The 27,462-nt window shown below is 45.6% G+C and overlaps 1 protein-coding gene and 1 pseudogene across 4 annotated transcripts in view; one reads left to right on the forward strand and one right to left on the reverse strand.

Annotated features, from left to right (window-relative positions):
• LOC146210324 (uncharacterized) overlaps window positions 1-9,445 on the reverse strand; it is a 234,232-nt gene extending 224,787 nt beyond the window's left edge. For 2 of the 4 annotated variants that reach the window (XM_084609560.1, XM_084609555.1), the window contains exons 1-2: window positions 9,129-9,445; window positions 8,532-8,576 (exon numbers count right to left, since the gene is read on the reverse strand). In XM_084609560.1, coding sequence (XP_084465686.1) covers window positions 8,532-8,576; window positions 9,129-9,287 — 204 coding nt within the window. In that variant the 5' untranslated portion in view covers window positions 9,288-9,445. The remainder of the gene's footprint in view (window positions 1-8,531; window positions 8,577-9,128) is intronic. The other 2 variants (XR_014708952.1, XR_014708953.1) reach the window with 2 other exon arrangements.
• Window positions 9,446-10,106: 661 nt separating this feature from the next.
• LOC146210325 (uncharacterized) overlaps window positions 10,107-27,462 on the forward strand; it is a 53,507-nt pseudogene continuing 36,151 nt past the window's right edge.

The raw sequence follows: 27,462 nt of genomic DNA on the forward strand, positions 1-27,462 counted from the left end.
ACAAGAGCGCACACACACATCCACACAACAACACGGGCACCAAGGCCCACGGGTCGCTAGCATGGAATGGGGGTGCTGGCCGCAGCTCATAACAGCCAGCAGACGGCCTCTTCTCCCTCTCCATCTTCGTTTTCCCCCTCGAGCCGCTGTCCGCGGCTCGCACGTGTCCTTGATGCTTTTTCGAAGAGATGTGGATCTTAATGTCGGACTTGCCACCATGTGAAACATTAACATCACAGGCACCACGCGGTGCAAAATCCGAACTTCTTTCCTTTCTTAGACAGCACGAAGCAGGGAAATCCTCCCGCGTACGACTTCGAAAATACTTGTAAGTACTGTCGTGGCTTTGAGCCCGCCATTGCACTGCGAAATCGCTACTACTAAAACTTCAGAGTCATACTGAGTCGGATGCGGCCGCAGATCACGCAAAAATAGAGGCCAACACCAAAGTTGTCCAAACACGTGAACAAAGGAACAGCCACTAGCCTGGCGGAGGCAGTATTGAGTTTTGGATATGGATTCGTGTTCCCCCGAGTAGACGACAGAAGTAACTACAACGTTTGCAGCTGCTGATGATGATATCACAAATATGTGTTTCCCTCTCGTAGCTGCCAAAGGTACCATAATAGTGTTAACATGGCCTCCGGGATTACCCTTCCGCGCGTACAGTGGCTAGAATGATAAAGTGTGATTACCGCCAAGCGGCGCCTATGGGAGCATTGAAGCCGCCTGGTGATGCTTCCGCTGGTGATGCGGACAGCTGACAGCCGTGTGGTGCGGACGCGTGTTCCATCGCTCCTCCGATTGCACGTGGCTACCGGAAACGGACGGACTGGCGACAGCGGGCGCTTCCGAAGCGTCAAATAGATGAGTTCTTTCTTTTATTACCTTATTTCTTTTTCAGCTAGTTAGGTTAGGTGCAGCCTAAAGAATAGATTTTAGCTCTTGGTCCTAGCGGCCTGGTTTTTCGTGCCGGCAGCTAGGTTTTCTTGGCGGTTATTGTTTAGCTATCTTGTTTAGATAGATATTTTTCTTTCTAGGCTATTGGCATTCGCAGATTTGGTTTTTAACGCGTGTTTGCTAGTCGTTTCTTGTGTCTTCTTTTGGCAATTTGTATATTCTAAGAATTCGTAACAGTTATAGTTCAGTCGATGAGCGCTTAAGATGTGCAATCAAAATAAGGTAAAGTGCACTCAGTGTGAGGTGCAGGTTAATCTCAAAGAAACGCGTTTTGATTCTGTAGGTGAAGCGGAAGGCAGCGACTTTTTGTGCCAATGTTGCGTACTGAATGCACGTCTAGATAGATTTGATCAAGAAAGGGGCAGTTTAGTGTCTCGTGTGGAGGATTTAGAACATGAAGTACATTTGCTAAGGACGGAAAATCAGAAACTGCTTGGACAGCTTACTCAGATTGAAAAGAAAGGGGCCGACTTTGTCCTTGGAACCAACAAGGACGAACATTCCAATGCGGGCCACGTGGCTGGGGCCAGCACTGGCATGGAAGGCATAAGCAAAGTAGGTCAGGCGGATCCGAACCGTCAGAGTTATTTAGAAGCAGCTAAGACGCCGGAAAAAAAGGAAGAAGTAAGGAAGAATGAAAATCCCAGAGATAAGGACACAGATAACCGAAAGCAGGAGCCAACAGTTGGGAGAGGGAGAGAGAAGGCCCAGGTGCTTATCGCCGGAGATTCTAACATGAGCAGATGCAAGCGAGATATCTTGGAACATGTAAGGGGTGATAAAAGAGTGTTGGTTGGAGCCTTCCCAGGGAGAACAATGAGGGATGTACTAAAAGAGAGTAAAAATAGGCTGTTGAAGGATTCCGCAGAGCGCAGTATGGTAATAGTAGCCGCGGGTCTAAACGATGTCCTAAATGGTGACGCTCCAGGAGTGGTGGAAAGTTTAGCTAAGGGAGTTGACGAGATCAGGGAGATAACACAGCAGACGCAGATAGTTGTATGCACAGTACCAGAGGTGCTAGGATTGAACGGAAAGATGGAAAAGGACGTGGTGACAGTTAATCAGGACATAAGAAAGTTAAGCCTGGAGAAGCGTTTCGAAGTGGTTGAGGTAAACAGGGAGGTACATAAAGCAGGTTTTGGTAAGGCTTTTCAGCGAGATGGCATTCATTTTAACAGAAGGGTCGGAGCAGAGATCGGCTGGCGCTTGGCAGGCAGGGCTGTAGCGTTTTTAGGCGGTCCGCAAGGACTCCGTGCACAGAGGTAGTTAGAAGTGAAGCAGAAGAAAGTGTAATAATGGAGGCTGAGCTCCCAAAAATGGCAAAGAGTATGTCGAGAAAGAAAAGTACAAAAAAGAAATTTAACACTAGGATCAGCTACATAAACATGCAAGGAGGTAGAAAAAGAGCGAAATGGCTAGAGATAGAACAGCAGTTGAAGGATGACAAAATAGGTGTGTACGCTCTTTGCGAGACTCATCTCAGGGATCTAGAAGATCCGCCGTTTATAGAAGGCTACGTCTGGGAAGGGTGCAACAGAACGAGAACGGAAAGAAAGGGTGGAGGCGTAGGTATGTTGATACACCAGGGAACAAATTGGCAAAGAATTAAATCATCTTGTAAAGAACATATCTGGGTTTCAGGAACCATTGCCGGCACAAGGACATGGCTAGGGGTAGTTTATTTAGGAACAGGACATCAATGCAGGCAAGAAAACAGGGATCTTGTTGAATGTCTCAGTGACGATATAAGCCAGTTTGGAAATGGGGCCAATATTATTCTGCTGGGGGACATGAACGGCCACATCGACGATCTGGATGGATACACGGATTGTACCGGGAAGCTAATGCTAGATTTCTGCGAGCGACACGATCTAGTTATAGTAAATAGAGAAACAAAATGTGAAGGCCAAATCACGTGGGAATTCCGCAACAGGCAGACGACCATTGACTATTGTCTAATGTCGCAGGAAATTTATAGCAAGGTCACAAAAATGGAAATAGACGAAGAAGGGGAGTGTAGTCTGGGAAGTGATCATAAACGTATTAGTCTGCAGATGGGGCCCTTGATGAAATGAGAAATGGAACTTAGACAAAACGTAAACGCAAAATTAAACGACGATCAAATAGCGCAGATAGCAGCAGACACAGAGGAAGCAATAGAGAAAAGCCCCATAGAGGACTGGGATTATGAACAGGTAGAACTACTCATAAGGAGTAAAATTCAGGAGGTTAAAGTAGCAAACCGCTGGAATGGAAAGAGGAAGCCACGGAGCTGGTGGAATAAGGAAATCCGGGAAGCTATTGAACAACGACGGGCTGCTTCAAGGGAACACTGAATGGCAGAGAAAGCACAGGCTTCTCAGGAGGAAATCGACCAAAAATGGGAATCATATCGACAAAAGAAACTTCAAGTGCAGGCCCTCGTCCAAAGTAAAATAAGACAGTCCACCGATCGCTGGATGGCTGATATACATGATGCCTCTAGAGGCGGAGCAAGAAAATTCTGGAACCATATAAGCTGGCTAGGGAAGAAGAATCAAAGAAAGCAAGATCGGATTCAAGATAACGAGGGAAATTGTTTAAAGGGGGACAACGCAGTGAACTACATTACATCAGTTATAGCTGAGTCATTTAAGAATGACGATAGGGTAATCACCGCAAATCAGGAAGCAACACAAGGTAGCAGAATACAAAGCACCTTAGAACTGACCAATCTAAACTGGAAAAAGGCAGAAAAAAATATTCCTAAAAACACATCTACAGGAATAGATGGAATTCCGATCAAGCTGATTAATGAACTCGGTCCAAAAAGTAAGGAAACGTTAAAAGCTTTGGAAACAGTCATAGCGAATAAGCAAATTCCAGACAGCTGGCGACAGAGTAAAATGAATTTGATTTATAAAGGGAAAGGAGAAAGGATGCACATAAAATCCTACAGGCCGATTACCATAACATCTGTAATGTACAGGTTAGCCATGCAGGCGGTGAAATTAAAGGTGCAAGCATGGGTTGAAAGTAACAAGATACTCGGAGAACTTCAGAACGGCTTTAGAAATGGTAGGCGCTTAGATGATTGCCTGTTCGTGCTTACCCAATGCATCGAAATATCTAGAGTGGAAAATAGACCTTTGTATTTGGCCTTCCTGGACATAAACGGGGCGTATGACAATGTAAGCAGGGAACTCCTGTGGAACATATTAAAAGAAGAAGGTAGCGGTTATGAGATAATAGAGTTCCTACAGGAAATATACCGGGATAACAAAGTAGAAATTACGTGGGAAGGGATAAGAAGTACGGAGGTTGTCAAAGTATGCAAAGGATTAAGACAAGGCTGTCCTCTATCACCGGTGCTGTTCATGCTTTATATGATAAACCTGGAACGGAGGATACAAGACAGTAACCTAGGTTTTAACCTGTCATACAGATTAGGTGGAAAGGCGGTAGAGCAGCGCCTCCCCGGTTTGATGTATGCAGACGATATTGTGCTGCTAGCTGAGAGTCTGGAAGAATTGCAAACTCTAGTTAAGTATTGCGGAGACGAAGGGGACGCTCTAGGCTTCAGTTTCAGCGCAGTTAAGTCGGGTCTGATGATTTTCAACGGCTCAACTGATCAGGGTATTAAAATTCAAGGCCTTGAAATACCTAGAGTAGCAGAATATAAATAGTTGGGGGTATGGGTAAACGAAGGATTGGCATACATTGGAAAGCATGAGCAATCACTTAAGGCCAAAGGGCGAAGGAATGCCGGGATAATGAAGCATAAGGCATTGTGGGGATACAATAGGTATGAGGTATTGAGGGGTATTTGGAAAGGAATTATGGAAAGGAATTTGGAAAGGCCTTACTTTCGGAAATGCGGTTTTGTGCCTAAAATCAGAGGTACAGTCGACATTAGAAACAAATCAGAGATCCGTTGGACGATTAGCACTAGGTGCCCACGGCAAAACTACAAATGAGGCGGTACAGGGAGATATGGGCTGGGCATCTTTCGAAGTACGGGAAGCTCAGAGTAAAATATTATATGAGGAACGCCTGAGGAAATTGGACAGTAACAGATGGGCAGCTAAGGTATTTAAATACCTGTACCTGTAAGCGTTGACTCACAATGGAGGAAAAGAACTAGGAAACTAACTAGTAAGTATGTTAGTAACAAGGATGGAGAAATAAAGAGCATTAAGCAACAGGTAAAAAACACAGAAGGATAAATTCGATGGAAAAAAATCAGATTTTGGAATTATACCGAAAGTGGAAAGTGCAGATCAGGAAGGAAGATTTCTTTGATAACTCAAGAGGTAGTGCCCTACTTTTTGAAGCTAGATCAGGGTGCCTTAGAACATGCAGCTACAAAAAGAAGTTTAACAATGGAGATGACGCATGTGCTGTATGTGGAAACTCCAGTGAAACAATTGACCATATTATACTCGAATGCAATGGTATCCATCCGGAAGTTGATACAGGCGCAATCACTGTTCCTGAAGCTCTGGGGTTTAGAGATAACAGTGGCCGCGTGAATAAACCGGCGGTGGAAACTAGCAAAAAACGGCGGGAAGATTGGTGGCTTAAAAGCAGAGAAGTGACATAATGTTAGTAATGTAGGAGCAAAAATTAATAAATAGAATGATGGTTTAGTTAACAATTCTAAATCAATAATTAAGATATATGGAGAAAAATGAGCATGATAGCTACTGCTACCACCCCGTTTCAAAGGGGACGCTCCTATATTCCATCCATCCATCCACGTCAGGTCGGCGCATGAAATGCGTGCTTGAACCCTGGAGTGCGCACGGGATGTGGGCGCTTTGCGTTGTTTTTTGGTGCAAATTCTGCCTCACGGCTCATCATACACTGGTATGATGAGCCGGCGACAAAGTCATTGTTTTGTACCTCGTTACAAAACCGAGTACAAATCGTACTAGATATGGTTGTTCGGTGTGCGAAATTATTGAAAGGCGCAACGCTGCTGTTTTGCGAGCTGCTTTAGAAAATAATTACTGTCACGTCAGCTTTGGCACGTTATTTATGGCACAACTGCTATGTTAATTGATAGAACGAGCGTGGGTGGCCCCTTTGTACGGCGTATTCCGGACTATTTTTCTGATTGTGCCTTGATATGCATGTGTCAAAAACCGTTTCAAGGAAAATTTCAACAGCACTTAGGAAGCCAGGTGTACAGACTACATCATTCGAAGGCTTATTCCAGTTCAGAAGAGCGTGTTGTCGGGCTAGTTGGTTCTCGTGAACTGTTTGTGTGTTTCTTCCTGTGTCCTGTTGAAGTTGTTGCGCATTTCTCTTATATACTTATTCCAGTCCAGAATTGTTTTAGGAAAAAATGAAAACTTAAATACATTAATGCGGCATTGATAACTCAATCTTTTTCATGTTGTCTTGAATACCGGTACAATCATTGTAAATGCTGTACAAGAACTTCAGTCAGCAGATTTTTCTACGGGTTGCTAAAGTCTTCCACCCAATACGGTCGCCAAGTTCAGAGCTCGATACAAAAGTGATAACTGCCAGTTATTTAAATAACGCCACTGAAGAACCGAAAAAAAAAAAGTGGCGGTAATTTAGAAATTTTCCCAATGCTTCAGTGCCTGCTAATCAACTATAAAATGAAATTTGTTGTGCAGCAGAGGTGTTTTTTCTTGTCTCACAGAAGAAAAACAGCCAATTAAGCAGCCCAGGCAAAATGAGTAGCGAAGCAAGACAGTAACTGCAAAAACAAAATTACTACTATCCCCAAGTGATTCTTCAGCTGCTCACCTATCTATTCGGAAAACAAAAAATTCAGGGGTGGTTTACTAGCGTGGATATACATGCAATGTTTACAGCTCATGTTTAGAAAAGTATTGCCTCCTGTAGCTTTGTTATGCCATGCCTTGCCACGTTTAGCTAAGTACTTAATTAGGTCTCCTTAATCCTAATGAAAACCCAAGGAACTATTTAACGTCTTTAGTGCAACTGTGTCATATAGGATGAAACCAACGACCGTCGATCAAAGCGCAGCTTGAATGACTGGCAGCTTAATACGTGAAAAAGAAAAAAAAACTGGGTACCAAAATTGCGGAGTGGTCTATCTAGCACTGTGGCCAGCAAAGTTAATCTTTTTACCTCGGCCAGTGTCTGGTGGCAGTTACTGGCGGCAAGTGTTTCTTGGAGTGATTGCTCAAAGGAGGTTTTAAAGCCACCCCAGCGAAGTCCCGCTTAGAATGCTGGTTGTAATTCTTCCGCTTAAAAATGGCCGCTGCATAGCATAATAAAATTACATCGGCATGACTTAGATAGTTGACAAATAAATAAAGATGCCGTGTAAAAGTGGAGGTCGCAGTAAGAGCAGAAAGTATGCATCGGATCTTGAAGGGATGTCTCAAACGTGGCTGATTAACTGCGCGGCGAGCAGACGACACGCAGTGAGCGGACGTGTAAGCGTTTGTCAACGCCCCCTGGATCTCCCGCTCCGTAGCATCACGGAAGGGCTTCAGAATCGGTAGCGCGGTCTGCACACTTCCCCTATTCTAGCCACTGTACCGTGCACGTGTGATGTTATCTCGGAGGCCATGATGTTAATAGATGTCCGCACTTTTTTTTTTTTTCCGAAAATGAAACATTTTTCGAAAAATTTTCTGCAAGAGTCGTAAAATCGTAAGACTCGTCAAAATTCGTACATTTTACGGAAAATTCTGAAGAGTTGGCAGGTATGCTGAGAAAACCTCAGACCATCGCGCCGTTCTTGTCTCCTTAAAGTTCTCGGTTAATAAACAGAATATATATTTTTTTAATTTTCTGAATTCGATTCCCCTGATGACATTTCAATAACAGACACCCTGGCTGATGAATTTGAAGAATTTCTTGTGCCGAGTTCCACTTGTGATGTGAACACATTTGGCAAGTTATTTTTAACCTTGGCGAAAAAATGTATTCAACACTTTGTTCCTCTCAAGATAAAGAAATATCAAACTTCGGTGGATGACGCATGATATCTTTCATCAAACACGGTGTGCACACAGGCTAACCCATAGCAAGAAAATGGGCCACAATAGCACGTTTCAATAAAGCAAAAGAGGAGCTTTGACTGAAAATCAACTCTGCTAGGAATTTCTTCTTTCGTGTGCAGCTGCAAGACCTGCTAAAACTAATCCATGTAAATTCTGGTCATCGGTATTGCCAAGTGTTTTATGACAGCTACTTCAATGATGATTAACAATAATTCTGCAAATGATTCATTTCTCACATCGAATGCATTTATTGAGTATTTCCACTCAGTTTTTGCTTGTGACAATATTATTCCGCCAGTTACCATTGCTCGTAGTGACGTGTCCATTAATAACATTAAGATTTCCGAGGAAGGCGTATTTACCTTATATTGAAACTCGACATCAAGATGTCAGCTGGGCTGGATGGCATCCCAAACTTATTTCTGGTATGGTACTCATTATGACCCTGTCTTTGCACCTCACCCACTGACGCCCATGCTCCGGATCACGCCAGTAGCACATGCGCCCCGAAATTTTAGCGAAACGATCACGATCCACAATTTCCCAACAGACATGCTTCACGCTTTATGTACTTACCTCGGTACACGCCTGGCTCGATCGAGGCGGCCGCGGCTGACATATCTGTTTGACGAAAAGGAAAAACGCGTGTGCGCTTATGCCTTTTAATTGAAATGAGCGCTTTACTGCTACAACATGATTGATAAAAACTGGTGCGTTTAAGTGCATACTTTGAAAAGCCAACTAATGTACCAACGCGTGCCCGCAAAAACAGCGTACGATATGCGCATGTGGGAAGCCCGAGAGCACTACATTTGATATATTCTCACTCGCTTCCGTAACCACGCCGAGGCGTTCAATACATTCCGCGGTTAAACTGGTGGCATTACAGCTGTTGACACATATTCTGGGCACCCGCTACAGATATATACATATACATATATTGTTCCTTTTCCGCACCATTCATAGTTTCGCAAAGCGCACGCGATCTGCAAAAGCGGCATTTCGATTCAAACTTCAGTAATTAAGGTCTTTCAAATACACCTATAGCGCACGCGATCTGCAAAAGCGGCATTTCGATTCAAACTTCAGTAATTAAGGTCTTTCAAATACACCTATTTTGCGAAATACTTATTTCAGGCTCCAGAAAAAAAATAAATTTTTGTTCAGACTTACTGCGCCGCTGAAGATGCTTCCGATTGACAGCCCGAGAACAAGGCCCTCCCAACCCCCCCGCCCCACCAAAAAAAAAAAAACGACGCTCAAGCAACAAGTAAGTAAACACTGGAAAGGCGGGGAGCGGATAACCACCATAGCTGGAGCGCAGGGGCACATTGTCCAGGGGCAAAGACCGAGCAGAATGAAACTTAAAAGAAAACAAAACAAAACAGCAGTATAAAAATAAAATTTTAATAATAAGGTTTTATAATATTGTAGTTTTTAAATCTTGTAACAGCTATTTTATCAATAAAAAAACATGTTTCACAATTCACCGTGGCACTAGTGAAATGCTGCTGTCACGTTACGTCATCATAAACTAAGCAAAGGAAAAAATGTGTGCAACAGCAAGTGAAACATTGATAATACTATTTATAACTTAAAATTACGGCTAAAAAAAGGGTTACTGTTTATTTTATTAATAATTTTAACTTATGTAGGTATCGTCAGCGTTTGGCGCGTTGGAACTTGGTCATTGTCGCACATGGCCACGGTGCTCATTGTATATTTCAGTCGAAGCGTTTCGCGTACTCATATATCAAATCCTCCAGAGATTAGCAAGGAGGATGTGAGAAATCCGAGCTTGATTGCTACAATCAAGCGCGTAGTTTTGGACGCGCTTGATTGTGACGTACAGTTGCAGACGAAGTTTTTCTCGTGTAGTGCAATTTCTAGCTTCGCTCTGCATTGTGCGCTTTACTCGACGCAAGGAAATTTGGCTCCCCGTGGCCTGCTTATCTCGTTGTTTTGCCGAAGGTATTCCGCCTTCAAATACGCAATTACTGCAGTGTTCTGTTCCACAGCTCTAAGGCTGTACTACAGTGTCTACGTCGCCCTTGTGTAGAGCACTCGATCGGCGCATTTCTCTCGCATGTAGATACGTTAGAGGATGTGTATGCAATCTGTAGATCGTCAACATAAGCTGATGTCCTGTTCACTGCAGTTCTCTGAGACTCTCGAAGTTGTATACTAACCGCGTCGTCTGCCATCTCAGCTGCAGCCATGGATGGTATAACAGAATCGGCAGGCGAAAACTAAAACACACAATCTATGCGAACCTTTATAGAGCCTAAAATTTAAGTACAATATTTTCATTTGCGGTTGCTTTCGTTTTCTTTTTTCGTCAACAAATGGTACAGTGCGGCACTGCTGCAGGCTACTTTCACTGCGGGACGTATTACAAATGGCGGCGAAGAGATCTTTCCAGGCACTACATTGAGAACACTCTCTTAGCATTACTGAAGGAATTCACAGGGCATCATAGATACTTCAATCATTTGTGCTCCTGGAAACTAAGAGGTACGGTTTCTTCACGTCGTTGGGATACAAGCGGGACAGTGTGTACAGTGCGAGTTGCTTACAGCCCCTTCGGTTACGTCTTCTCCAAGTGTGCAGTTCTGTACTTACAGTAGTATGTAGTACATGTTAATTTGGTGCAGTAGCTACCGCTACTCGCTGTTGCAGTATTTTTTTTTATGTTGCTTTCCCGAGAACTGGCCCTCATATGTAAGTGCATCGTTGTTGCTTTCAGCTGTTTTGCCCCTCCCCCCCCCCCCTCTTTCCACTTTTGCCCCTTAGGCACAGCCTGTCTGTATGCCACTTTTGCCCCTTAGGCACAGCCTGTCTGTATGCTAGCACACCGTTTGTTGTGTATGCTTCGCCCCCTCTGTACCTGTGCACTGCAGAGAAGCACCAGGACAGATGACCATCACTGTATTTTAGTTCATGTCATGGGCCGCCGGGACTTCATGTTCTGCCTTGTTGTACGTGCTTACATTTTAGTTAACTGTTAATTGGTAAAATATAAACAAAGGTTAACTTTTCTCGTATAGCTGTAAATATTTCGTCATACTGTCCAGGATGCCAAATGAGTTGTTGAAATGTCAGGATGACGCTAGAAATATATTGACCCTTGTTTACCCTTTTGTGCTGTGCTACTACCACAAATTCTGAACAGAAACAGTCAGTTCATTTTCTATTGCTGTCCAAAAGAACTTAAGTATACTTTCTTCATCAGTTTAAAAGCAGCTGCTTGTGTTGCCTCATATATGTTCTGTTTTCACCCAGAACCTCTCCACCTTCCCCAGTACTTCAAGAAATAAAAGTAGTCACTGAGCCGAGCTTAATTGTCCTTTGCTATTTTCACTAGAAACACATAACCCTGCTCGTCCATGTCATGGGCACGGTTAATACAGACTTTGCAGAGTATCCTTTTCTTTTCTGCAATATTTGGGCATTTTCAAAACATATTCATCACTGCTCGTAGCAGGCATGCCCATGTGGACGAAATACTGACTCTTCTAGAAATGAGCCCCGCCTCGGCTTAAGTGTCATGGCATCAACTGTAGTTGATGTTGGGACTTGAGTCGCAGGTGCTGACTCTGTAACTACAAAAGGCCTCAATTCAACCGGGAAGGGCATTCTTACACATCTCTTGACTGTGGACCAGTGCACTTGTGCTATTTCGAAAACATGAAAAAATACAGATTAAAACAGGATTGCTGTACTGGGTGTTTAAATGTTTAGTTACTGGACAGTAGGTACAGCAATTTCGCAAGAGTCCATGTGCCTGGTACCTTGTCGCAAGAATGCACGCAGACATATGTATTATAATAAGGGAGTAATTACTCATTGCATCCACCCAAGCGCAGCCATACGGCTACAAAGGAAAGCTATACAGCTTTCTCAGAAACTTCGTAGTTAAAGAAAAATTCGTCCTGATCCGGGAATCGAACCCGGCACCACCGCCTTTCCGGGGCAGTCGCTCTACCGACTGAGCTAACCAGGACGGTCAGCAGATGGTAGGGCGAGAGCGAATTGATCTATAACTCGAAGTGGGAATGGTGTTTGTCAAATGTTTAGGGGAATCCCCCAAGGTGGAGTAGATTTGTAATAAGGGAGTAATTACTCATTGCATCCACCCAAGCGCAGCCATACGGCTACAAAGGAAAGCTATACAGCTTTCTCAGAAACTTCGTAGTTAAAGAAAAATTCGTCCTGATCCGGGAATCGAACCCGGCACCACCGCCTTTCCGGGGCAGTCGCTCTACCGACTGAGCTAACCAGGACGGTCAGCAGATCAGATGGTAGGGCGAGAGCGAATTGATCTATAACTCGAAGTGGGAATGGTGTTTGTCAAATGTTTAGGGGAATCCCCTAAGGTGGAGTAGATTTGTAATAAGGGAGTAATTACTCATTGCATTCACCCAAGCGCAGCCATACGGCTACAAAGGAAAGCTATACAGCTTTCTCAGAAACTTCGTAGTTAAAGAAAAATTCGTCCTGATCCGGGAATCGAACCCGGCACCACCGCCTTTCCGGGGCAGTCGCTCTACCGACTGAGAAAGCTGTATAGCTTTCCTTTGTAGCCGTATGGCTGCGCTTGGGTGGATGCAATGAGTAATTACTCCCTTATTACAAATCTACTCCACCTTGGGGGATTCCCCTAAACATTTGACAAACACCATTCCCACTTCGAGTTATAGATCAATTCGCTCTCGCCCTACCATCTGATCTGCTGACCGTCCTGGTTAGCTCAGTCGGTAGAGCGACTGCCCCGGAAAGGCGGTGGTGCCGGGTTCGATTCCCGGATCAGGACGAATTTTTCTTTAACTACGAAGTTTCTGAGAAAGCTGTATAGCTTTCCTTTGTAGCCGTATGGCTGCGCTTGGGTGGATGCAATGAGTAATTACTCCCTTATTACAAATCTACTCCACCTTGGGGGATTCCCCTAAACATTTGACAAACACCATTCCCACTTCGAGTTATAGATCAATTCGCTCTCGCCCTACCATCTGATCTGCTGACCGTCCTGGTTAGCTCAGTCGGTAGAGCGACTGCCCCGGAAAGGCGGTGGTGCCGGGTTCGATTCCCGGATCAGGACGAATTTTTCTTTAACTACGAAGTTTCTGAGAAAGCTGTATAGCTTTCCTTTGTAGCCGTATGGCTGCGCTTGGGTGGATGCAATGAGTAATTACTCCCTTATTACAAATCTACTCCACCTTGGGGGATTCCCCTAAACATTTGACAAAGACATATGTATTACTTTGGTTGTTTTTATTCTAAAAGTCTTGTGAGCTTGAAACATTCCTTCATGCTGACAAAAGTATGTTCTCTGTGCAAGTTCAAAGTGTTGTGGTGGTGCCTGTTGGCCACAAGGTCAAAAGACATGCGCAGAGAGAGAGAGAGACCCTTTAATGAAGAACAGAGATTTTATCCGCGTTTAAATTTCGCTGACATGCTACTCTGTGTAGGAAGGGGAATTCCGGAGGTAAAGATGGAAAAAGAATCCTGAGGAGAATAAAAGAAATGAAGGGGGAGATAAAATGCGGCCATTAAGTGTGTTCTAAGGTGCATTGTGGAGTAATGGTATAAAATGAAATGATGAAATTCATAGTCCGATAAATGTGCTTATAGAGTTCACAGCGTGAAAAATGCTGAAGGGTAACGTTCAAGGTGAACTTAAAGTTTGTCTAAATGTCCAATGTCTTTAAAATGCGTAAATAAAAAGGTCATTGCGAGTCTCTGTTGCCTAGTGCAGGCTAAGGGACCTAAAACAATGCCCATTGTTAAAGGCACTGGGGAGAGCTTTTTCATGCTATGTTCGTAGTATGCACGCTCGTCAGCCTACGCAGGACACTCAAAAGACATGCACATGTTTATTCAAACCTTTAGGCACTAAAAAAAAAATTATTACTGTTTAGAAGTGTGCTTCCTGTGGTAGCAGTATGCGCACCCATGCATGTCCTTTTAAGAACCAGCTGGCAGTAAATTTACTACCAGTAGATTATTATACCTACAGCTGTATGCGCTCACATTTCTGTAATTCAGTTCTTTTCAGCCGTATAATGTGCTACTCCTGTGTGGGTAAAGAAAGATCACTTGGGCTTTACTTCTTTAGTTAATGGGTTTAACATCTCAAAGCAATTCGGGCTATGAAAGACGCCATAGTAGAATGGTCCAGAAATTTCAACCTCCTGTGTTTTATAACGTGCACTGACATCACACAACCCAAGGGCGCCTTGGTTTACCCATCACAAAAGAGGTCGCCGTAGCGTGGAACTTAGGGTCTACCTTAGTCTTTTTGTGAGCCCAAGTATTCAATGTAAGTGTAGTTAATGCAAAAATGGTCATACTTAGATCTGTGCTTTAACAAAGAGGTGCCGCTCTTTTGCTGTTATATACACCTTAAAATAAGGCTTAATGTGGGAAATTTAATAAAGCAAGCAAGAGCACTAGTTTGGCGTAGTTTATTTTGATATGCGTGATATATGGCGTATGTACATGGCTTTGTCTGTATCTTCTTGCCTGCTGTTCCTTGCATCGCTTAGCGCAAGCTTCTCAGCATTTGACAAGTGCCGCAAAGGACCAGGCCTGCTATCTTGAGGCAGATTGAAGATCAGGACAGTTTACATGGTTAAACCACATGAGAACATATGTCGCTGCTGACGTCAAACACGCATTTAATGCAAGCAAACACAAAGGCAGGTAATTTTAAGACATGATGTCATAGAAACAGCCGAAAAGTGGCCAGCCATGCCATCTGCCAGAGGCATGCTGTGAGGTGGGCCGTAAATGTGTGCTGCTCAAGCTTCCTGGAGTGACATAGATATAAAGCCAAACTTTAACCAAGCCATATGAATGTGCATGTGTGACCTAGGGTAGCATGTCTAGCCTGTGACCCAAAAGTCCTAGAAGGCGATTCTAATCTCACTGCTATCAAGCCTTATGGGCCACAATGTCATGCAAAAGGTGCTGTCACAGATACCAAAGCCAAGGGAGTAAGTAGACTGGGCGACAAAAGCAAGCATTTTTGAAGAGTAACAAAATCATAGAAAGTTCCAGGCAACTCTACTCTCTGCTCTTGCAGAGAATCAGGGATGCTATTATGGTACTCCTTGGTGGGGTGGCACAAAGAAAAAATGAGGGAGAGTACTGCTGCTCTTCATAAACATAATTAAAAACAAACAAACAATTGTAACAATGAGAGCTTCACATGCTTACCAGGAAGGAGGCATTATATGAAAGTGTTCTTTCTGTCGGGGCCCGAAAGGGGCTATCGGATAGCTTTGTAGATGGTGGCCGCCTGCCACCGTCTCTCGCCTTCCTTTGCCATAGTCATTGCATACAGTGCATTAGCAGTGCGCATCTTTGCTACCTGTCACCAAAGTTGCAAGATCACTTGACTGGGTGGCAGCAGTGCCCTGAGCACTGCATGGGCTAAGATGGCCTTAGAGCTTGGGTTTAAAGTTGCGGCTCCATACGCAGAATTTCAATGTCTGTTTATATGGGGTTTTACGGCGCATAAGCAACTGTGGCTATCATGCACCAAACACCAATGTCTTGGCTTTTGATCCATTATTGTCAAGTGAAGTACACTTAGGGTATTACAGCAGAGACATGGATGAAATAAACTATGGTGTGTGCCGAGAAAAAAAGTCAAGGTTTATATACCTTTTTTTTACTTTTACCCCGCCACAGTGGCTCGGTGGTTAAGATGCTCAACCACTGAACCAGGGTACCGCGGTTTGATCATGGCCGTGGCAGCCATGTTTGGATTGATGCAGAAAGCATAGCACCCGTGTACTATGCACAGTCAGTACCTGTTAAATGGATCGAAATGATCTAGAGCCCTCCCCACAGTGTCGCTCATAGCCCAAGTTGGTCTGGAATGTGTACAGCTGTTGTGCTTTTCGGCCGGTTCGATCATGAATTCAACCCATAAAGCTATTGATTACAAAATGTAATTCCACTGGCTGCGAGGATGTTTTAATATTCAGACATAGTAGGTTAAAAAATATGACTGAATAAACATGCTTAGTAAATGCTAAGTAATTTAACTGCATGTGTATGCAACATTCTCCATTTAGGCTCTTGGAACGTCCGATCACTGTTAAAGAGGGAGCTGATCAGTGTCATGCCTTAACAAAGGAGCACTATTTAATTATTTGTTTCATGTAAACCTAAGTAAAAGCAGATAATCATGTTGGTGGAAAGTCGTCCTAATAAATGGCGTCGCTGGTCAGCTCCAGCCCAGAATGGGGAGACTACTATTCCTCCAGTAGGTGCGCTGAATGGAGCACCTCTTAACTCCAGCCAAGGAACAGGCCTACTGGTAGAGTCTACCAGATATGGTTCCCTCACCACCTTGGATGCACAATGCAGTGCCTGCCTATAAGGGTCGCTTGTGTGTAGCAGCCGAGTGGTCTGGCTTACATTACCTGTGTACTTGTTCTGACAGGAGAATGGCGAAGAAAGTGATTTACGCCAAAGGCTTGCTCTCGACAATGCCGTAAGCTAACCGGTCAAGTGAGTGGTAAACGAGAACATAGATGTCATTTGCCCCGTGCAAACATCTTTAGCTATTTCTGTCTGCTCGTACAAAATCGTGACTGCGACATGATGAAAAATATTGGTCAACGTAATTCACTGTTCTAGTCACTATGCAGCCACCACACAACACACTATTTGAAGGTGAGCAAAAGTAAGGAACATCCCTTTAAACTGAACCGCTCAGAAATGTTCACGTCACTAAAGCCAGACTCTTGCGCGCGACGAAAAGGCCAGAAGGGCTATGTAATACGCAAAAGACTGGCTCATTCATACCAAATGCCTATACATGAATTGAGAAATACTGGAGCACCCCGGTTTGAACCGAAGAAACATAAGGCAACTGCAGTAACCTCTCAAGCTCGAGCGCCCCTTCTCCTTGCGTCCCCTCAGCGCCTTTCAGGGGTCCAGCCCGCTCTGCCTTTTCGTCCTCATTTGACCGGCGTGCGCTATTTTCCTCCGTCTGCTTTCTCCACGACGCACTCTGGCTGCATTGTGACAGGCCAGATTAAAGTTTTGTACATCAGCAGTTTGGCCTGTTTAGGAACTGCTCTTGCTGTGTGCTTTGAGTAACGAACCTTGTTACGAGATTTAGCAACAATGTAATCGATGCGTTTTGATCATAACATATTGTGAGTAAAAATGACACCAAGGTATTTGTATTCATGTACTCTATGCAATGATCCATAGTCGTAATATGAAGGTGATAGGTGATGGACCTTGCTGTAGCCGAAACATCTCGCCTAACTAGAGAAAGCTAACTTTTTGCGCTGAGAAGGCAAATCAGAAATTTTACGGAACCATATCAGGCCGGAAAAACCACGGATCGGCGTTTGACTGAAGCAAGCCAGCTTTTTTCTGGTGAACACAACTCGGTGCTGTGCTGGATAAAATTTGCACCCGCATTGGACCACATTTTAATAAATGGCCATTTTGCACAATTTGTTCAACCTCTTGGAGATCCGGAGGCATATGCAGAGGTCAAGTGAAGCCGCCTGGGCCTGTACGTTGCTGCCTGCTGCCCTGCGTCCGTGAGTCCCCTACGGTGTCTCATGGAACCAGTCCGGCTTAACGGGAGAGGAGGCCAACCCCCTGCCTACCAACAAAGGCATGTCAATGGGAACTACACCCTCCCATCACGCTGGCTTCTGGGACTTGCCGATGGACAGTGGGGGTCCCTTCACCTTGCTGCTCGTCGGATGGCACTGGCGCCTTGCCTGTGCTGCAAGCTCCACGTGTACCTCGTGGATGGCATCCAAGAAGCAGCTCTTGAGGGGGGGGGGGGGGGGGGGGTAGAAAACCAGTTGCCTCCCCCTTCACCTTGGCCGATCACCATCACCCCAGCGAGCGTCGGGCAGCACTGGCTTGGAGAGGGGGTAATTACCTCCCCTTGGGGGAACGAGAACCGGTGATGGGTGTGCCACCAAAGCGTCTACGCGGATTACTGCGAGAAGACGACATGGAGCTTCTATATCTAGTCGGCAACACGTGCGGTCATCTCCCGCCGCCTCTCCCAGCAAATGCTGGGGGATATTTGGCACGGAGTATGTGGAGCACACGGGAGGACTCGTCGTACACGGCCGCCCGTCTTCTGGTTCCCAACAGCGCAGCAAGCGGTAAATACCACACGCTCTCGTAACCGCCCGCGGCAGACGCCTTCTTACGTAGCCTTGCCCTTCCAAGGAAAACCTTTTTGATGTATGGCTAGCCGACATGCTGTGTATTATTTGCAAATGCAATAGACCTTATGCAAAATTGCTGCCATCTATCGGCCGCCGCGTGGGTTTCCACCATATTTGTGGCTAGCTGAATTGAGCAGCGGAAGCGGCATAGTAGGGGATCGCGTCGTCAGATTTGTTAATGCCGACCTATTGTGTCCCTTGTTGTATGCAAGACTAAAATAAGGGTGTAGAAGAAAAGAAGCAGCAAGTTATATGCCTTGAGCTTTTTTTTTCTGAGGCTTGTATTAATTTGCTCTCCTGTGGTTGTTGCGCTAGGCACACTTCGGTCAACGGCGCTCTCCTGAATTGTAAAATGGTATCTTATTTAGCGTGCTTTAGAAGTTTGCGAATCCATGCTCTGTGCTAAGTCAGACGAAATATATAGCCCATATATTTTTTTTTTTACGCATTTAACCGTGCTATTGCTGAAGGGTAATAGTCGCCGCTCGCTTTGTTTTATCACAAATATATCAATGCTTTGAGGCTCCGAAATGCATGGCTGATTAGTTCACGCAGTCACCGCAATTTTCTTCATGGGCTTTGAACGCCCCTCTAGAGTTTTCCCATCTTTCCCTACGCCTTCCTTCTCGTGGCTTGTTTAAATACCTCGACGCATTACAAAAAACTTTCGGGATGGCATTTTTGGCAAGGCTCCCTTGTTCAGTGGCAATTACAGCAGATTTGCGTTCGATTACAGGAACGCAAGTTTTTCAGAATGTCCTTATCGTGAAAGTGACGATTGCACACTCTCGACTTGGTTGAAAGGTTGTCTGCACGTGGAATAGCCCTGTTCCATGCAACGAGAAGCGCTTCGCGCTTGAGCGAAAATGAATGCTGGTCTGAGCTCTGCTCTTGTCCGTTCGATAGCCACTCGTGCAGTCAGTCACGCAGCATGTCGGCATGGCTCCACTGTGCGTTATATTATTCCACGAAAACCACAAAATCATCACACAAAAGCGACAACTGCCATTCTCGCCAGAACGTCGCGGTCACGATGACTACAAGACTCCGTTGACTGCGTTGCTCGTCGTTGGGAGCCTCCATGGCTTCCTGCAGCTAGAGCCTAATGCGACTCCAGCGCCACTGACTCGCCCGCGTGGTGCGGTGCCGCGCATCCCGCCGCAGTTTGAAAACTAACCTAGTCTGCTAACATTAGTGAGGAGTGCCTGCCGAGACTTGCGTTAGGCCTGACCCAACATCGGAGTGCTTTCTTAACAGAGAGGTGAGAGGAGTAGCAGCGAGAACAAATGGTCGTGCATGTATTTTTTCTTTATGTGTGTGGAGCATTTTCTTTTTTTTTTTTTTGTGCCTAGACCTTTGAGAGGTGCAGTGCAGCCAGGAGGTCCACATATGGAGTGCAAGACAACCGTCCACAGAGAACAGCAAACCAGAAGCGAGTGAGTGCCTCAGCCTGGATGGTGACTCTATTTTTCTTTGTAAATAATCTTTTTTCTGTCTCTTTGGCCCTGGGATCTGGGTGCCGCAATCTGCTGACTGGTATTGATGATTGCTGAAAATCACTGTGGTGCTCCGATACCGCTGGACGCGGTAGGCGTCGTTCGCTCATAAGTTGCTTTTGGATCGCAGCGAGCCAGTAGGGCCACCCTGGGTTCCTTGGCAGAGATGCACATCCTCGTGGCGTTGTGTTCTAGACAATGTCCTTAGTCCTAAGGGACTAGGCTTAAGGCTCTTTTTGGGGGCTGCCTGTCGCACATCGGAGGACAGTCTAACCGTGGCACACAATAAGCAAATGTGTTTTGCTTGTTTTACATTTTTATTTATTTGAAAATACTGCAGCCCAATTCAGGGCTATAGCAGGAGCGAGTATTTTCAGACAATCCAACGCATCAAATACATATAACAACAACAAAGGATGTTATCATAACACATGATACCTTCTGATGCTGCGACTCAATTGCCGATGCAGATTCAGAAATTGATGATGAACGGATGTTTCCATGCAAGGAATTCCAACTCTCCACAATGTGAGGAAAGAAACTATTTGAAGGCATTGGTACGGGCAAAAAAAAAAAAAGGTCCTATATTAAGATTATGATGGCTCATGGTTGCATATGGTTCGGCAAACAATATATGCTCTGAAAGGCAATTGGAAGAATGGACTATAGACTGAAAACGTTTGAGGGACTTGGTTTTACGGCAGGATGAGAGCGGACTTTGTTTTAGAGAAGACATTGCAGGTACGGGTGAAAAATGGAAGTCGTTGCAGCAACAAGTAAATCTTGCAGCTTTCTGTTGTACACATTCGATTTTATCAATTTAACGGCTTTGTATGGGTTCCAGACATTTAACGAATCTTCAGGAACAGGCAGAGTTAAATGCAAACAAAACGAACGCCCTCCACTTTGACTGATTGTTAAGTCAGCGGAAAGGCTTCCCTCTCAGTTGATGGTGATGGATGCGAGAGGAGGGCCTCTTGCTGGACCCTGGGGGACTTGCTTTGTGACAGACGGCTGCAGAGTTGAGCACACGTCGTCCATCAAATGAGTGACCACTGTCTGATGCTTTTCCAATGCTGACTAAACATTTATTAACTCAAAATAAAATAAGCAGAACTAACACACTTTTCATTACGTTCAGATTACACGACGCCGAGCCTACTATCGGCCACCGCCACGAACTCCTCTCTGCTTCATCCACGTTGTCCCTACCGCTCCGGGCCACCACCAGTCACGCATGACTGGCCCGCACGGCTGCCGTCCGGCAAAAGCCTCGCTCTCTCATTCCCGCATCCCGATCTTTAGCCAAAGACAACCCCCTTGCAACACCACAACCAATGAACAATTTTCCCGCCACTTTCTCCTGAATTAAACACTTCATATAGAAAAGAACAACAAAAAACATCATCACACACAAGCGAAGCTGCTCACCGCCCTGGCTACCTATGCCAAAAAGAAAACATACAGAGATGCACAGTGCTGGCCATTTCTATCGTCGCCTCACGCACAGAGCGTCTCTGAAAGACAACACGCGTTTCGGCCGAAAAACCCCAAACCCGAGCTTCCGCACTCCCGGAGAGCCAAACTCCCGTCATTCTGGGAAGTGCGACGTCGTTTGTGGGACAAGCTACAGTAACCTCTCAAGCTCAAGCACCCCTTCTCCTTGCGTCCTCGCAGCGCCTTTCGTGGGTCCAGCCCGTTCTGCCTTTCCGTTCTCATTTGACCGGCGTGCGCTATTTTCCTCCCTCTGCTTTCTCCACGACGCACTCTGGCTGCGTTGTGACAGGCCGGATTAAAGTTTTATACATCAGCAGTTTGGCTTCATTAGGAGCTGCTCTTGCTGTGCGCTTTGAGTAACCAACCTTGTTAAGAGCTTTAGCAGTGATGTAATCGATGCGCTTTGATATTGTGAGTAAAAATGACACCAAGGTATTTGTATTCATGTACTCTATGTCGTAATATGAAGGTGATAGGTGATGGACCTTGCTGTAGCCGAAACATCTCACCTAACTAGCGAAAGCTAACTTAGTTCGAATGAACTTGGTATTTTTGTGCTGAGAAGGCGAATCGGAAATTTTACGGAACCATATCAGGCCGGAAAAACCACGGATGCGCGTTCGACTGAAGCAAGCCAGCTTTGTTCTGGGGAACTCAACTCGGTGCTGTGCTAGATAAAATTGGCACTCGCATTGGACCACATTTTACCAAATGGTCATTTTGCGCAATTTGTTCAACCTCTTGGAGATCCGGAGGCATATGCAGAGATCAAGTGAAGCCGCCTGGGCCTGTACGTTGCTGCCTGCTGCCCTGCGTCCGTGAGTCCCTGAAGCTACGGTGTCTCATAGAACCAGTCCGGCTTAATGGGAGAGGAAGCCAACACCCTGCCTGCCAACAAAGACGTGTCAGTGGGAACCACACCCTCCCATCACGCTGGCTTCTGGGACCTGCCGATGGACAGCGGGGGCCCCTTCACCTTGCTGCTCATCGGATGGCAGTGGTGCCTTGCCTGTGCTGCAAGCCCCACGTCTACCTCGCGGATGGCATCCAAGGAGCAGCTCTTAATAACCATTAGGTGAGCATTTGAAGAGGGGGAGAGGAGTAGAAAATCAGTTGCCTCCCCCTTCACCTTGGCCAATCACCATCACCCTAGCGAGCGTCGGGGCAGCACTGGCTGGGGGAAGGGGTAATTACCTCCCCTTGGGGGAATGAGAACCAGCGATGGGTGCGCCACCAAGGCGTCTACGCGGATTACCGCGAGAAGACGGCATGGAGCTTCTATATCCAGTCGGCAACACGTGCGGTCATCTCCCGCTGCCTGTCCCAGCAAATGCTGGCACGGAGTATGTGGAGCACACGGGAAGACTCATCGTGCACGACAGCCCATCTTCTGGTTCGCAACAGCGCGGCAACCGGTAAAATACCGCACGCTCTCGTCGCCTCCCGCGGCAGATGCCTTCTTACGTAGCCTTGTCCTTCCAAGGAAAACCTTAAAACCTTGTTGCTGTATAGCTAGCCAACATGCTCTGTATTATTTGCAAGTGCAATAGACCTTATTCAGAATTGCTCCCATCTATCGGTCGCCACCATGTTTGAGGGTATCTGAATTGAGGAGCGGCAAGCGGTGTAGTAAGGGGTCGCTTGGCCGGCTTCGTTAATGCTCGTTGGGGCCAATAATGCTGACATACTGTTATGTCCCTTGTTGTATGCAAAATTAAATAAGGGTATAGAAGAAAAGAAGCTCCAAGTTGTATCCCTTGAGCTTTTTTTTTCTTGAGGCTTGTATCAATCTGCTCTCGCGTGGTTGTTGCGCTAGGCACACTTTCAATCAACGACGCGCCCGAATTTTAAAATGGTATCTTATCAAGCATGCTTTGGAAGATTGCAAATCCCTACTCAGTGCTAAGGCAGACAAAATATATCGCCCACAGTGTGTTAAATTTGTCTGTTTCATCCCAGCTTTTACGGTTTCATGCATACAAGCTGTCAACAGATTTTGCCCGCATGTATGCATCCAAGTATCCAGATAGAACACGTTTCAGGACTTCAAAGGCGCCAGACTGTTCTCTTAAATGTCAGCGCGATATTCTAACTTCTTTACGCATTTAATTCATTGATGAATGGAATATAGTCGACTACGTCCAGGCTTCAGTTGCTGAGATGAGTCTCCAGAACACGGCTTGCAAAAGGTAAGACGCTAAGTATACGTGACAGCAATCGCCTATACCTTTTGCTGCTCTCGTCTACCGCAAGTTTGCACAATTGTTGTTGCTACAGTGATGGCAGTCACCATGCTGTTTATTATTTTTTTTATTAGTGCAAGGTTTGTTTCTCTGCGAGGTATGTGAGGTGCATCAAAAAGTTAGTCCTTAATTTTTACCACGGCAATTTTGTATTCTCTTATTCATATAGCTGAATAATGCCGTTTTTTTTCATTTAACCTTCATGGCACGCCATAAAAACATTATAATGAGGTAGGGGTTGAAACTGTCAACTATTTGTCATTATCCATAGAGCAATATTGTTTGTAGCGAGCCTTACCGCGCTTAGCAGTGAGGAAATGCTACTGCGGTTATCACAATAGAAATTAGAATGGGCGCACACGTCTCCCAACTTTATTTGTTACCCAGCCCTATAAATGCATGGATCACATTTTCTGTATGCCCATTGCTCGCTACATTACTACTTCACTGAACTGCTGCTGGCAAATAATGTTTGTTGTTTTCCAATATGGCAAAAAAAATATTGCATTACAGCTCCATTGTTGACATTTATGTTCTTTCAGGTGTCAACTGACTGCACTCCCCATAAGTTCGGACTTTTCAAAGTATGTTTGGCAGCTTTAAATAGAAAACTGCCATTCAACATTAGACAGTCTTGTACTAGTCTCGACAATTTCGATGCAAGATGTTTGCAGCATGCACATGCACGATAAAGCCTTGTTTCAACCCAAAGGCTACTCATAAAAACGCTAGTGTGCTCCCCGGTTTGCATGGAAGTGCTCATATGTTCGGATGATGCACAGACGATTGTGATGGCTCTACGTACACAGCACTCTACGTACACAGCACGTACGTGTACGTGTACGTACACGTACCTCGGAAGGAGACTGCAGCCATGAAATTAGGAGACGCCTGCTTCTGGGAAAGAGAGCTATGGTTAGCCTTCACCACCTAGTAAAGAGCAGAGACATTAGTCTGCCAACCAAGATCCGTATAACTCGTGCTATGGTCTTTCGAGTTGTGATGTATGGATGCGAGAGTTGGACTGTGAAAAAGGCTGACCGCCGAAGAATTGACGCGTTTGAATTGTGGTGCTGGCGAAGACTCTTGAGAGTTCCTTGGACTGCCAGAAGATCAAATCAGTCGATATTGTCGACCATAAACCCTGACTGCTCATTGGAGGGTCAAATTTTAAAGTTAAAGCTCAGCTACTTTGGTCATCTGATGAGAAGAGAGGAGTCGCTGGAGAAAGATTTGATGTTGGGAAAGGTTGAGGGTCGCCGGAGGTGGGGTAGGCAGCTAACGCGTTGGTTAGATGGCATCCTCGAGGCACTGCAGATGAAGTTACGTGATGTTAGGAAGATAGTGAGAGACCGGAAAGCGTGGCATGACATGGTCCATAGGGTCACGAAGAGTCGGACACGACTGAACGACTAAACTGAACTGAACACAGCAAAGAATGACTGCTGCAAACACTGCGCATTGCTCAAAGCACTGCTCGAATGTGTGTCCACCAATGAGCTTGACACTGCATCTGGGTATAAGGCAGACCTCTGCGATGCGACTTCGCAGACAGCAGTATCTGTTAATATATTGATTTTTACGAAGTAGAACCACGATGCGACGGCAACAAGTGCTACATATCTGAGGAGGATCAGCGGGCACGGAATCACGTCGTTGACCCGTTACGTTTCGCTGGCAAATTCGCGAGGTTGTGTGTTTTAGCCAATAGCATATGGAATATGGGAACTGCTATGTGATTTTTTACATGCTAACGAGATACATCAGCGGTCAAACATTCAGACAGAAAATGGAACAGGAGTGCGCGGGCTGTACTGGGAATTGTAAAGGCCCATAAGAGCGCAGTGTTTATTATGCATCAGTCCTATATTTAAAAAAAAAAAGAAACAATATTAAGCTCCTACGTATATGTACGCATATTCTTACACCATACTATATGGAACGACAACGATCACGGCCAAGTGCCGGGCACAGTTACAAGTTGTGCCTTGCCTGCGCTGGACTCGAAAACATTCTGCTGCGACTCGCGCAGCGTACTGACATCGCAGACATGCTTTACACCAGGAAGCAGTATCAGTATGTTTTGCACTTTCATGGACACGTATTTGAGCACTGTATTAAGGAATCCGCTGGAGGTGCAACAAAGGCTTTGCCGTTTGTAGCTACGCTGACGTCACCATTCGAAGAAGTTTTGGCAGTGCAGTATCGCTTCACGAAGTAAAATTGGAATATAGGCAGCATGGACAAGTCAATCGTCTATTATTCGGTAATTTTTTGCTCTGAATGCAAACAAATAGCACAGAAACCACAGCATAAAGCAGACTCAGCTAGCATTATGGCAGCAACCATATAGTGTCCTAGCAACTGTAAGCGGAGCCGACTCACTTAACCCTTGAACATGGCGTCGTTTTGCCACGTCTTCGCATCAAGACTGCAGTGAGGAACGTTTATTGCAGAAAAGAAATGTAATTTGGAGCTGTTTGCTGCTTCCCAGTGCTCTGCATTGCATGGGAAGCAAGTGTATTCACTAAGGACTATGAACGAGGTCCGATCGGCACAAACGCGCGGCAAGCTCTACAAAGACTACGTGTCCTACAGTTTACGCATTGGAGAATAAGTCTGACACCGATTTCTTATTCACGTTCACTTTTTTAAATGCCAATATCGCCGCCGTATGTTTTACACTTCGCCAATCTCGGCAAACTGTTTAGATCTGATGATCGTGAACTCAGCCTCGCCAAGCGGACTGTCCGCCGCGCTGCCGTCGTCATCACGATAACAATCCGACTACCGTTTCGTTGCTGGAGTTAGCGCGATTTCAAGCGTTTTCTGTTTTGAGCTTATCTTTCTGCTCATCTGCGATATCACTGTCTCGGCGGGTGCGACCGCTGGCAGTAGCAGTCTCCCGTGCTGTGGAACACGCTAGGCCTACTTCAGGCTCGTACACACGATCGTTCGGCACACGACTTTCGTCGGCCTGAGCGCGCACAGCCGAGGCAGGGCATCACTTGAGATGATTAATCAACTATTTATTTCACTTTCTTTCACAAATTCTTGCCGTGAATGCACCTCGCGGTTCGGAACCAAGCGTGGCCGGCGTCACGTCTCCGCCGTCTCCCCGCGGCTGGGGCACGCCGAGCAGACGCCGTCAGGCAGCTCCGCCAATGCGGTGACGCCTTATCGTCACGTGCACCCCAAAAGCCAATGGGATTGCAAATGCACGTTTTTTTTTTGCTATTTTTTATGCGAACAATGGGCAAATGTAAACAGCAGAGGCGGCAATTTGAAGACGAAGGGCGGCTTTTTCGAATGAGACCAAGATAACTACGGTGCTGCGCACAAAATGGGAGCTACGCCTCGTGGAAAATGGTTGTTTCGGGGGCTGTTTTCGGCCCAAATTCAGGCGACATCGATTATATAAATTGGTATTGTTACTAAAATACCTATCCTAGAGATGAAAAGCTTAGCAGATAGGTAGATGAAGAGCTACTGATTTCGCAAATCACATTTTCTAAATTGATTTTTTCGCGATTTTTTTTTGGCCTAAAAGACCCGTGTCCCCCCTTAATGCTCCCAGCAAGTCGATCTTCAAGCTCTGCTTCGTAAGAAGCTTCACAAGATGAGTGTCAATCAGTCTCCTCTTGTAAACTGCATTCCAGGCCCTGATTTTATCTTGAGCTTGGTCTTTAACGTCAGTGCTGCTCTTTTTTTCACGTTCACCGCCATCACAGCACTACGCACACCCACACACCACACTTGACTCGACGACCGACGCAGCCTCTGCCGAACGCTACAACGGCCACGCCGCGACGCCGCTGCTAACACTAAAACCAAAAATCGCGAAAGACTCAAAAACCAAAAAGGCAAAAGCAACATTCGATCGCAGCGCTGTCAGCGATTGTGAAATGCGAACGATTTCTTATGGCCTCCGAGATACCTCCGTGCACACAAACAGGCACGCGGGGGTGATCTCGGAGGCCATTGATTTCTTTGGCTGTCAACTCCTAATGCCGTTGTGGCATCTGTGGTGCTGTCAGCGCCTGCG

Source organism: Amblyomma maculatum, chromosome 1 (assembly GCF_055883805.1).
Source record: "Amblyomma maculatum isolate TAMU_Amacu chromosome 1, ASM5588380v1, whole genome shotgun sequence".
Lineage (NCBI taxonomy): Eukaryota > Metazoa > Arthropoda > Arachnida > Ixodida > Ixodidae > Amblyomma > Amblyomma maculatum.